The following is a 14,075-nucleotide window of genomic DNA, read 5'->3' as shown; positions in this document are numbered from 1 at the left end:
TGACCATAATGGCTTGGGCTAAGGCAAGGACTACAGGCTCTACCAGTGATAGGCTTGTTTTTAGACAACTAAGTAACAAATGCTCCTCTTTTATCAAGAAACCCAAACCAACATTATTTGTCTGTCGATGCTAAAAATCTAAATTACCTAAGGAGATTTTGGAAAACCATAAAATTCTTCTCTGTGAGCAATAACTCAAGCTGTACCTACCTTTGTTATAAAGGATATTGTCGCTGTTAGGCCCGTTGGAACAAATTTCAGGGGTCGAATATAAATCAAATAGTAAAAAAAAAAACAATCGAATGCTGAAATTACTATTCAAATGTGTGATTTTTTTTATTTTATTTTTTTGTATAAATGTGTTGGCTAACGTTAGTCAATCTCACCTTCTTGCGGCTCTTCTCTAAATGGTTACCATAGCTGCTTCTTGCCACTCTTCTCTAGGTGGTTACCGTAGATTCTTCTTGCCGCTCTTCTCTAGATGGTTACCATAGATTCTTCTTGCCGCTCTTCTCTAGATGGTTACCATAGATTCTTCTTGCCGCTCTTCTCTAGATGGTTACCATAGCTTCCTCTTGCCACTCTTCTCTAGATGGTTACCATAGATTCTTCTTGCTGCTCTTCTCTAGATGGTTACCATAGCTGCTTCTTGCCACTCTTCTCTAGGTGGTTACCGTAGATTCTTCTTGCCGCTCTTCTCTAGATGGTTACCATAGATTCTTCTTGCCGCTCTTCTCTAGATGGTTACCATAGATTCTTCTTGCTGCTCTTCTCTAGATGGTTACCATAGCTTCCTCTTGCCACTCTTCTCTAGATGGTTACCATAGATTCTTCTTGCCACTCTTCTCTAGATGGTTACCATAGATTCTTCTTGCCGCTCTTCTCTAGGTGGTTACCATAGATTCTTCTTGCCGCTCTTCTTTAGATGGTTACCATAGATTCTTCTTGCCACTCTTCTCTAGATGGTTACCATAGATTCTTCTTGCCGCGCTTCTCTAGATGGTTACCATAGATTCTTCTTGCCGCTCTTCTCTAGGTGGTTACCATAGATTCGTCTTGCCGCTCTTCTCTAGATGGTTACCCTAGATTCTTCTTGCCGCTCTTCTCTAGATGGTTACCATAGATTCTTCTTGCTGCTCTTCTCTAGATGGTTGCCATAGATTCTTTTTGCCACTCTTCTCTATATGATTACCATAGATTCTTCTTTCCACTCTTCTCTAGATGGTTACCATAGATTTGCAAAACTCTTGCACATGCACATTTGATTTAAGCACAGTAGGATTTTTCACAAGTGTTAGGTTAAGTTTAGGTTGAAAAGTGGATATTAAACTCTTGGGACTCCTTACCAAAGTTGGGTTGAGTACGGTAAATCCAATCTACAACACGTTCAGACATTTTTCTCTTAGTTTTGTTACATGATGCCCCCCCGTGTGTGTGTATTCCCACTGGTTGTGCTTGAATATAGGCTGTTAATAAGTATAAGTGTTGATGGCACTGGCTGACGTTCAGTAGGTTAGCATAACTGTTAAATATCCAGTGCCATATACCTTGAGTGGAATACTGTTGCTTGATTTTCTTACCCAGAAGTTTATGAATCTATAATCCTATGTACTTATTTGACATTATTATTTGGTCTGTTGTTTTTTCTTTCTGTTTCTACTGTTTTTTTATTGTCTTTTTTATATCTATGTTTTTATTTTTTTCTTCTTTCATCCTGTGTGTGAGTGTGTGTGTTTGTGTGCGTGCGTGCATGTAAGCGTTCTATGTATTTGACCTGTAGATTTTTTTTCTTATTTCTTTGTTTTAATTTTATTACATTTTGCAATGACATTAGTGTTAGAAGTCACACACTGTACAATAGAGATTACACAAGTATGTGTAAATGGCAGGTTGTGCAGTTGTTAAAAGTAACCACAATGACACAGGTATTGTAAACAGTTAACGTATGTAAGTGGCAGGTTGTGCAGTTGTAAAAGTAACCATAATGACACAGGTACTGTAAAGAGTAAACGTATGTAAGTGGCAGGTTGTGCAGTTGTTAAAAGTAACCATAATGACACAGGTATTGTAAAGAGTAAACTTGTGTAAATGGCAGGTTGTGCAGTCGTTAAAAGTAGCCATAATGACACAGGTATTGTAAAGAGTAAACTTGTGTAAATGGCAGGTTGTGCAGTCGTTAAAAGTAACCATAATGACACAGGTATTGTAAAGAGTAAACTTGTGTAAATGGCAGGTTGTGCAGTCGTTAAAAGTAACCATAATGACACAGGTATTGTAAAGAGTAAACTTGTGTAAATGGCAGGTTGTGCAGTCGTTAAAAGTAACCATAATGACACAGGTATTGTAAAGAGTAAACTTGTGTAAGTGGCAGGTTGTGCAGTCGTTAAAAGTAACCATAATGACACAGGTATTGTAAAGAGTAAACTTGTGTTAATGGCAGGTTGTGCAGTTGTTAAAAGTAACCATAATGACACAGGTATTGTAAAGAGTAAACTTGTGTTAATGGCAGGTTGTGCAGTCGTTAAAAGTAACCATAATGACACAGGTATTGTAAAGAGTAAACTTGTGTAAATGGCAGGTTGTGCAGTCGTTAAAAGTAACCATAATGACACAGGTATTGTAAAGAGTAAACTTGTGTAAATGGCAGGTTGTGCAGTTGTTAAAAGTAACCATAATGACACAGGTATTGTAAAGAGTAAACTTGTGTAAATGGCAGGTTGTGCAGTCGTTAAAAGTAACCATAATGACACAGGTATTGTAAAGAGTAAACTTGTGTAAATGGCAGGTTGTGCAGTTGTTAAAAGTAACCACAATGACACAGGTATTGTAAACAGTAAACGTATGTAAGTGGCCGGTTGTGCAGTTGTAAAAGTAACCATAATGACACAGGTATTGTAAAGAGTAAACGTATGTAAGTGGCAGGTTGTGCAGTTGTTAAAAGTAACCATAATGACACAGGTATTGTGTCAGGTTATGTGTTGTGCAGTTGGTAACAGCAGCCATAATGAACATCTTAAGTGTGCAGCTTCAGTAGTGACGGTGCAGTCTGTGAGTGAGGGACCAGTTTATGAGTCTCAAGGCTTGGAGATGGAAGCTATATTGAAACCTGTTGGTCCTTGACTTGATGCTGTGGTACCTCTTGCCAGATGGAGTTAGAGAGAATAATTTGTGTCCGGGGTCCCTGATTATTTTATTTTATTCAGTTGGTGCCTTTTTTCGACAGCCAATGCCATCTTATAGTCATTTTATGGGGTGGCATGCCTCAGGAGGTAGAGCGGGTCGTCTAGTAGTTGGAAGGTTCCCGGTTCGATTCTCAGCTTCTCCAGAGAGTGTCAAAGTGACCTTGAGCAAGAAACTAAAACCCTATCTTCTCTTGATGAGCAGGTTGGCGCCTTGCATGGCAGCCTCCGCCATCAGTATCTGAATGTGTGTGTGAATAGGTGAATGAGGTATACATTGTAAAAGTGCTTTGAGTGGTCGGTAGACTAGAAAAGCACTATGTTAATGCAGTCCACTTACCATTTATCATTCTAGTTGAGTTATAGAAACAGGAATTAAATCATGGACATGCTTACAAGTAGACAGGAACAACATAAAAACAAAAATCAATAACTTTTTAGAACTATGTTTGTCTGGGCTGACTAAGGCAGTTTCTTTCAGATGGTGTTCAATGTGGTCTACCCCATGGCTCCAGACCAGAGGCGCCACGTCAGTATCAACTCAGCCCGCTGGCTACCGGACCCAGGCATGGGCCTGGCCTATGGAACCAACAAAGGAGACCTGGTCATCTGCCGGCCTGTGTGAGCCCTCCTGTTGATCAGATAAACAAGCTCTTTCTGAAGCACTAGACATTAACACAAGTCCCAAACATTTGCCAGAAGTTCTGCTTGTATTGCTGTAGGTTAACTAGACTATCTCTGTCCAGTTTCACTGAAAACAACACATTGTCACTTCAGGTCAAGATCAGCTAATAACATCCTTGATCTATTCAAGATGAGCACAGTGACTTTTCCCTGTATGCCACTGAGGAGCAAACAAGAGCTCCATAAAGGTATAAGGAGCAGAAGGCCAATGACTAATATTAGCAAATTGAGTGATGGTTATTGTATTTGACCGAAACTGCCATGAGAATGGACAGACTCGGTGACACCAAAGCAATAGACCTAATTACACGCAATTCTATCACAAAAATGTTGTTATTGACTAAAAATGAATCATCTCTAATTTGGAAATGTTTCATAGCCTGGAGGACATGAAACGAGTACAATCACTGTGCAGATTTGCCTCTGGGTTGTTGCTGCATCTAACATAATATGACCGATTCATTCACAGTCAACTCAAGAACCATAACAAACCCAGTATTATGAGACAAGATGGACGCACTGGTCCATCCTCTGCTTGCTGCACAAAAGTGCATGACAGGATTTCCATCATGGGTCTCTAACTGTAACAGAGCAGCTCTCTGTCCATCAGGCTCCCATAAGCACTATACATCCAGAGACCACCTGACTCCAGTTTATATTGTTTTCTTGAATCACTTTAAACATTTAATTTTAGTCACTTAAAAAAAAAAGCTGACCAGAGGATTTCTCCATGGAAACAGAGACGGGTTTGTTTACATTCATAATTTCACTTGTGCAGACGTAGAGTATGATGTTGAACTTAACTATGTTAACAGAAATTATTACCTCACATTTTGTATAGTTTTTTTTTTATAGTTATAAGGCTTCAATGTTTACATCTGGATTTCAGATTTCAGTGCAGCAGCTTGGAGAGGACGCTCCCACCCCTTCGTTTGATTGACAACCTAAATTGCAGACATGGTGGAAATATAAAAGTGTTTGATAGGCTGCATCCGTAAAAAAAATCTCCAGCAAGGTCCCAAACAATGAAAGGACAATGAAAACAAGAAAATAGCATTCGCACATTTGAATGCTCTCAGTTGAGACTTCTAGTGGTGGAAACATCAGTAGAACTCTACTGTTGATGGAATAAATGTAATTGGAAGCATGTAAGGAAGTGAGCATACTGTGTTCTTCTTGTTTTCATTGCCGTACAGTGGAAACCTCTTCTAGTGACCAAGGTGATTGTGATCAACCACTTATGTTGATCACAAGTCCCTTGATGGGATCACTCATACACCAATGCTGTTTAAATAATCTGGCTATCATCATCAAACAATAGCCAGACCACTTAAAATGATTATTGTGGGTCTCATTCATATGAAGTTTAAGGGAAAAAAATCAATTTCAAAACAAGTTTATTCAGGAAATCTTGTTAAAATGTTAAAAAAAAATTTGTCTTACGCCCATGATGCCATCTCTGCTCCAAAAATCCACTTTCAAAATCCCCTGGAACGCCTCCTAAAGTGGCATAGGCTTACTCTCACATGTAGGCCTTTGTTTTATGAGTTTTTTAATCCGTCATCCAAGAAATATGTTGAGCATAGAAACTGCACACCGAGTTTGATATTTTGTACTTATTTGCTACAAAAATGTGCAGTACAAAACAAAAGTGAGTCCTGCAGCAGTGAAGATGGCCGTTGTTCTCTCACTTCTGAGAAGAAGAAAAAGAATACGAAGCCTGTTGGGTACATCCAGTTCTGAGAAGGTGTCAAGAGCAGGGGGAATTTCACAAGCTGATACATGAACCTCCCTGATCGCTTCAAATGTACTTAAACTGATACATAAACCATCCCGATCACTTCAGAATGTACTTAAACTGATACATGAACCATCCTGATCGCTTAAAATGTACTTAAACTGATACATAAACCATCCTGATCACTTCAGATGTACTTAAACTGATACAGGAACCATCCTGTTTGCTTAAAAATTTACTTAAACTGATACGTGTACCTTCCTGAGCACTTCAAATGTACTTAAACTGATACATGAATCATCCTGATTGCCTCAGAATGTACTTAAACTGATACATGAACCATCCTGATTGTTTCAGAATGTACTTAAACTAATACATGAACTATCCTGATCACTTCAGAATGTACTTAAACTGATACATGAACAATCCTGATCGCTTCAATGTATGTAAACCGACACATGAACTATCCTGATCGCTTCAAAATGTACTTAAACTGATACATGAACCTTCCTGATCACTTCAAAATGTACTTAAACTGATACATGAACCATCCTGATCGCTTCAGAATGTACCTAAACTGATACGTGAACCATCCTGATCGCTTCAGAATGTACCTAAACTGATACGTGAACCTTCCTGATCGCTTCAGAATGTACCTAAACTGATACGTGAACCTTCCTGAGCACTTCAAATGTACTTAAACTGATACATGAACCATCCTGATCGCATCAGGATGTACTTGGGCTGACACATGAACTATCCTGATTGCTTCAAAATGTACTTAAACTGATACGTGAACCTTCCTGAGCACTTCTAATGTACTTAAACTGATACATGAATCATCCTGATCGCATCAGAATGTACCTAAACTGATATCTGATCGCTTCAAAATGTACTTAAACTGATACGTGAACCATCCTGATTGCTTCAGGATGTACTTAAACTGATACATGAACCATGCTGATCACTTCAGAATGTACTCTAACTGACACATGAACCATCCTGATCTCTTCAGAATGTACGTAAACTGATACATGAATTATCCTGATTGCTTCAAAATGTACTGAAACTGATACATGAATCATCCTGATCGCTTCAGAATGTACTTAAACCGACACATGAACTATCCTGATCGCTTCAAAATGTACTTAAACTGATACATGAACCTTCCTGATCGCTTCAAAATGTACTTAAACTGATACATGAACCTTCCTGAGCACTTCAAATGTACTTAAACTCATACATGAACCATCCTGATTGCATCAGAATGTACCTAAACTGATACCTGATTGCTTCAAAATGTACTTAAACTGATACGTGAACCATCCTGATCACTTCAGAATGTACTTAAACTGATACATGAACCATCCTGATCGCTTCAGAATGTACTTAAACTGATACATGAACCATCCTGATCGCATCAGAATGTACTTAAACTGATACATGAACCTTCCTGAGCACTTCAAATGTACTTAAACTGATACATGAACCATCCTGATCGCATCAGAATGTACCTAAACTGATACCTGATTGATTCAAAATGTACTTAAACTGATACGTGAACCATCCTGATCACCTCAGAATGTACTTAAACTGATACATGAACCATCCTGATCGCTTCAGAATGTACTTAAACTGATACATTAACCATCCTGATCGCATCAGAATGTACCTAAACTGATACCTGATCCATTCAAAATGTATTTAAACTGATACGTGAACCATCCTGATTGCTTCAGAATGTACTTTAACTGATACATGTACAATCCTGATTGCTTCAAAATGTACTTAAACTGATACAGGAACCATCCTTATTGCTTTAAAATGTACTTAACTGATACATGAACCTTCCTGAGCACTTCAAATGTACTTAAACTGATACATGAGCCATCCTGATCGCATCAGAATGTACCTAAACTGATACCTGATCCCTTCAAAATGTACTTAAACTGATATGTGAACCATCCTGATTGCTTCAGGATGTTCTTAAACTGATACATGAACGATCCTGATTGCTTCAAAATGTACTTAAACTGATACATGAACCATCCTGATTGCTTCAAAATGTACTTAAACTGATACATGAACCTTCCTGAGCACTTCAAATGTACTTAAACTGATACATGAACCATCCTGATCGCATCAGAATGTACCTAAACTGATACCTGATTGCTTCAAAATGTACTTAAACTGATACGTGAACCATCCTGATCACTTCAGAATGTACTTAAACTGATACATGAACCATGCTGATCACTTCAGAATGTACTTAAACTGATACATGAACCATGCTGATCACTTCAGAATGTACTTAAACTGATACATGAACTATCTTGATCGCTTCAAAATGTACTCTAAGTAACACGTGAACCATCCTGATCCCTTCAGAATGTACGTAAACTGATACATGAATTATCCTGATTACTTCAAAATGTACTCTTAACTGACACGACCCATCCTGATCGCTTCAGAATGTACTTAAACTGATACATGAACCATCCTGATTGCTTCAAAATGTACTTAAACTGATGCATGAATCATCCTGATCGCTTCAGAATGTTTTTAAACTGATACATGAATCATCCTGATCGCATCAGAATGTACTTAAACTGATACATGAACCATCCTGATTGCTTCACAATGTACTTAAGCTAATACATGAACTATCCTGATCACTTCAGAATGTAACTAAACCGACACACGAACTATCCTGATCGCTTCAAAATGTACTTTAACTGATACATGAACCTTCCTGATCGCTTCAAAATGTACTTAAACTGATACGTGAACCATCCTGATTGCTTCAGGATGTACTTAAATTGATACATGAACTATCCTGATCAATTCAGAATGTACTTAAACTGATAAATGAACCATCCTGATCACTTCAGAATGTACGTAAACTGATACATGAATTATCCTGATTACTTCAAAATGTACTCTTAACTGACACGACCCATCCTGATCGCTTCAGAATGTACTTAAACTGATACATGAACCATCCTGATTGCTTCAAAATGTACTTAAACTGATGCATGAATCATCCTGATCGCTTCAGAATGTTTTTAAACTGATACATGAATCATCCTGATCGCATCAGAATGTACTTAAACTGATACATGAACCATCCTGATTGCTTCACAATGTACTTAAGCTAATACATGAACTATCCTGATCACTTCAGAATGTAACTAAACCGACACACGAACTATCCTGATCGCTTCAAAATGTACTTAAACTGATACATGAACCTTCCTGATCGCTTCAAAATGTACTTAAACTGATACGTGAACCATCCTGATTGCTTCAGGATGTACTTAAATTGATACATGAACTATCCTGATCAATTCAGAATGTATTTAAACTGATAAATGAACCATCCTGATCACTTCAGAATGTACATAAATTGATAGATGAACAATCCTGATCGCTTCAATGTACGTAAACTGATACATGAACTTTCCTGATCGCTTCAAAATGTACTCTACCTGACACGTGAACCATCATGATCGCTTCAGAATGTACTTAAACTGATACATGAACCATCCTGATCACTTCAGAATGTACTTAAACTGATACATGAACCATCCTGATCACTTCAGAATGTACTTAAACTGATACATGAACCATCCTGATCACTTCAGAATGTACTTAAACTGATACATGAACCATCCTGATCACTTCAAAACTTACTTCAGGATCTCAGTGGCCCATTTTGATACTTGAACCACACATTAAATAGAAGAGGAGCAGTTATAGAAATTCAGTTGATGCTGATCAGTGGCCGACAGTATGTCTACAGTCGGGACACAGAAACACACCATGTTATGCCATTGGAAAAGTGTGCACCGTGCACTGTGAGATTGTGATGTGAAAAAATGCAGAAAATTAAAACGGCTCCAAAAACTCTTATGAAAAGAAGACTTTTTCAGAGTTAGTGTGTAAACTTAATGTGCGAAATGTAAGGTCGCTTTTAGTGTGCAAAATCTTCTGATCAAAAACTCAAGACTTGGTGTGTGGAGCAAAGCTTTAGCAATGTTACTGTAACCTTTAGTTTTTTTTTTATTTCCTGTTTGATAGTTTTACAGTACCATAGCTGACGGTAGGCTACTGTTTCTAAATCCAGTCAAATGCAGAAGTTGTCTGTTGGATTACATTGTTACAATGTTACAATTTCATTTAGCAGATGCTTTTATCCAAAGCGACGTACATCAAAGAGTTGATAATAATAACGATAATAACAATAACAATAGTAATAATACATGTTATTTGTGGGCGCCTTTCAGGGCACTCAAGGACACCTTGCAGAACACAGTAAAAAAACCAGCAGCACTGTATCAGACAGCATCAAATCAAAACAAAGCAGGGTAGACAATAAAAGTTAACACAACAGATAAGTATAAAATCCTCATCTGCACAAAACTCAATGAAGAGTGGATCAGACTGAATATGCTAGTTTGAGAAGGTGCGTTTTGAGATGGGATGTGAAGGTTGAAAGAGAGTCAGTGTTGTGAATGTCTTGTGGGAGAGAGCTCCATATAGCACAAGCAAAGATCTAGTCAGGACACAACAACACAACCAAGGATCTGGTGAGGACACAACAACACAAGTAAGGATCTAGTCAGGACACAACAACACAAGCAAGGATCTCGTCAGGACACAAAACAAGCAGGGCTGTAGTCAGGACGCAACAACACAAGTGAGGATCTAGTCAGGACACAACAACACAAGCAAGGATCTCGTCAGGACACAAAACAAGCAGGGCTGTAGTCAGGATGCAACAACACAAGTGAGGATCTAGTCAGGACACAACAACACATGCAAGGATCTAGTCAGGACACAACAACATAAGTAAGGATCTAGTGAAGACACAACAACAGTGTTGTAGTCGAGTCACTAAACCTTGAGTCCGAGTCGAGTCTCAAGTCCCCAGTGTTCAAGTCCGAGTCCAAATCTGAGTCCCCAATGAAGAGTCTGAGTTGAGTCCCCATTACTTGAGTCTGAGTCCGAGTCAAGATTGAGTCTGAGTCGGGTTCTAAGATAGGCTCCAGTGCTCCACTCTGGCACTGTAAAAAAGCTGACATACAAATAAAAAAGTCTACATTAAACAAAAATGACACGGCTGTCATTTCAAAGGGAGTGTATTTACTTTGTGACACAGTAGCCAAACAAATGGACTCGCAAGCATGTGCACACACCAGTGTTGGACTCGAGGTTTAGTGACTCGACTACAAGTCGAGTCTCGAGTCCCCAGTGTTCGAGTCCAAGTCTGAGTCGTCAGTGCTCAAATCCAAGTCGAGTCACCAGTCCAGAAAATCAGGACTCGAGTCGGACTCGAGTACTACAACACTGCACAACAACACAAGCAAGGCTCTAGTCAAGACACAACAATACAAGTAAGGATCTAGTCAGGACATAACAACACAAGTAAAGATCTAGTCAGGAAAACAACAACACAAGCAAGGATCTAGTCAGGACACAACGACACAAGCGAGGCTCTAGTCGGAGGCAACAACACAAGTAAGGATCTAGTCAGGAGACAACAGTGCAAGTAAGGATCTAGTCAAGAACAAAACAACACAAGCAAGGATCTAATCAGGAGACAACACAAGTAAGGATCTAGTCAGGAGACAACAACACAAGCAAGGATCTAGTCAGGACACAACAACACAAGCGAGGCTCTAGTCGGAGGCAACAACTCAAGTAAGGATCTAGTCAGGCAACAACAACACAAGCAAGGATCTAGTCAGGAAACCTCCGCCCTCTTTTGAATTTCATACTGTTACTGTCTCTTATCCAGTCAAACTCACCATTGTGGTTGTGTGCCGCCCACCAGGCCCCCTTGGTGAGTTTCTGGAGGAGCTTGACACACTTGTCTCGCACTTCCCTTTTGATGACTCTGCACTTATCCTTCTCGGTGACTTCAACATCCATGCTAACAAGCTAGATCCTCTTCTCTCTTTCCTCTCCTCCTTTGACCTTCACCTCTCACCCTCTCCTCCTACCCACAAGGCCAGCAACCAGCTGGACCTTATCTTTACTAGACACTGTCCTAAATCAAATCTCTCTTACTCACCTCCAGCTCTCTGACCACTATTTTATGTCCTACTCTCTCTCCCTCTCTTTTCCTCTCTCAGCCCCTTCCCCTACCCACATGGTTTCCACCTGTAGACACCTCCGCTCTCTCTCCGCCACTGATCTTTCTTTCTCTGTTACCTTTATCCTCCCTACACCTGAATCTTTCTCTCTCCTACCCCCTGACACTGCGACTGATCTTCTCTCTACCCTCTCCTCTTCTCTGGACAATCTCTTTCCCCTCACTTCCAGGCCTGCACACCCAACTCCACCTGCCCCTTGGCTGACTGACTCAGTACGTACTGACAGACGGAGCCTGAGAGTGGCAGAGCGCAAATGGAGAAAAGGCAAACTCCTAAAGGACCTTCTCAACTTCCAGTCTCTTCTTTCCACTTTCTCCTCCTCCTTTTCTGCTGCTAAGGCTGGCTTCTATCGCTCTAAAATCCTATCCTCTGCCGCTAATCCTAAGCAACTCTTTGAAACCTTCTCTACACTTCTTCAACCCCCACCTCCTCCTCCTACTTCCTCCCTTCTCCCTGATGACTTCGCTAACTTCTTTGACAAGAAGGTAAACGACATCAGATCCTCCTTTTCTCACCACCCGGTTAGTGCTGCTTGCACTATCCCACCCTCTGCACCCTCCCTCACCTCTCCATGTCCCACCCTATCCCACCTCGCTCCCCTCTCCCCCGACGAGGTTCTAAACCTCATCACATCCAGTCGCCCCACCACATGTTCCCTTGACCCGGTCCCCTCCCCTCTTCTTCAGTCTATAGCACCTGAACTCCTTCCCTTTCTAACCCACCTCATCAACACCTCCCTCCAGGCAGGATGCTTTCCATCTGCCTTCAAGACTGCTAGAGTCACCCCCCTTCTCAAGAAACCATCACTTAACCCCTCTGACGTCAAAAACTACAGACCAGTTTCCCTTCTACCCTTTCTATCCAAAACTTTCAAACGTGCTGTCTTTAACCAACTTTCTTTGTACCTCCACCAGAACAACCTCCTGGACCCCAACCAGTCTGGGTTCAGGGTGGGTCACTCGACAGAGATGGCCCTCCTTGCAGTGACAGAATCGCTGCACTCTGCAAGAGCAAACACTCTCTCCTCTGTCCTGATACTCCTGGAGCTGTCAGCTGCGTTCAACACAGTGAACCACCACATCCTCCTCCCTACCCTCCAGGGGATGGATGTCACAGGCTCTGCACTCTCAATGTTTGCAACCTACCTGACAGGTTGCTCCTACCAGGTGACATGGAGGGGATCAGTGTCGGAGCCTCGCAGACTGACTACAGGTGTTCCACAGAGTTCAGTTCTGGGTCCTCTCCTTTTCTCCCTGTACACGACATCCCTGGGTTCTGTTATTCGCTCGCATGACTTCTCTTACCATTGTTATGCCGATGACACCCAGCTGATCTTGTCCTTTCCTCCTGGGGAAAGGTTGCCCACACCGAGACCTGACCATCACCATTGACAACACCGTGGTGACGCCAACTCGGACTGTGAGGAATCTGGGTGTGATCCTGGACGACCAACTGTCATTTGCTGCAAACGTTGCATCGGTTGCTCGCTCCTGCAGATTTCTCCTCTATAACATCAGGAGGATTCGCCCATTCCTCACTGACGAGACGGCACAGGTGCTCATCCAGGCTCTGGTCATCTCCCGGCTGGACTACGGCAACTCCCTCCTTGCTGGCGCCCCAGTGTCAGCCATCAGACCTCTGGAGCTTGTTCAGAAAGCTGCAGCTCGTCTGGTGTTCAACTGCCCTAAGTTCTCCCACACAACTCCCCTTCTGATGTCCCTACACTGGCTCCCAGTAGCTGCTCGCATCCAGTTTAAGACTCTGGTGCTAGCCTACAGGGCAGTGAAAGGAACAGCTCCTTCCTATCTCCAGGCCATGGTCAAGCCCTACACCCCTGCCTGACCACTTCGCTCTGCTGCCTCGGGACACCTGGTTGCCCCGTCGCTCAGACGCCCTTGCTGCCGATCGACCTGGTCACGGCTCTTTTCTGTCCTGGCCCCACAGTGGTGGAATGAACTCCCCACTGATGTCAGGACAGCGGAGGCGCTGCCCATCTTTCGGCGCAGGTTGAAAACTCACCTCTTCAAGAGCTACTACCCTGTTACTTGTTCTTACCACTTATTGTATTCACTCATTTAAAAAGAAAATCTCTTTCTTGCACTTTTACTTTAGCACTGGTTTTGCTCTTAGATGCTTGTTTAGATGCACTTATGACCTCTGATGAATAGTAGTTCTCATGATTTCCTACATTAAATGCACTTATTGTAAGTCGCTTTGGATAAAAGCGTCGGTCGGCTAAATGACTGTAATGTAATGTAATGAGACAACAGCGCAAGTAAGGATCTAGTCAGGAGACAACAACACAAGTAAGGATCT

General features: G+C 41.3%; 1 protein-coding gene across 1 annotated transcript in view; it reads left to right on the top strand.

The window, feature by feature from the left end:
* ambra1b (autophagy/beclin-1 regulator 1b) overlaps positions 1–14,075 on the top strand; it is a 133,171-nt gene that overhangs the window by 100,349 nt on the left and 18,747 nt on the right. Inside the window, exon 15 of the mRNA XM_056281843.1 lies at positions 3,661–3,800. Coding sequence (XP_056137818.1) covers positions 3,661–3,800 — 140 coding nt within the window. The remainder of the gene's footprint in view (positions 1–3,660; positions 3,801–14,075) is intronic.

The sequence above is a fragment of the Lampris incognitus genome, chromosome 6, assembly GCF_029633865.1.
Source record: "Lampris incognitus isolate fLamInc1 chromosome 6, fLamInc1.hap2, whole genome shotgun sequence".
Taxonomy (NCBI): Eukaryota; Metazoa; Chordata; class Actinopteri; order Lampriformes; family Lampridae; genus Lampris; species Lampris incognitus.
The sequence above is the reverse complement of the archived record's forward strand: the minus strand, read 5'-3'. Positions and strand labels throughout refer to the sequence as shown.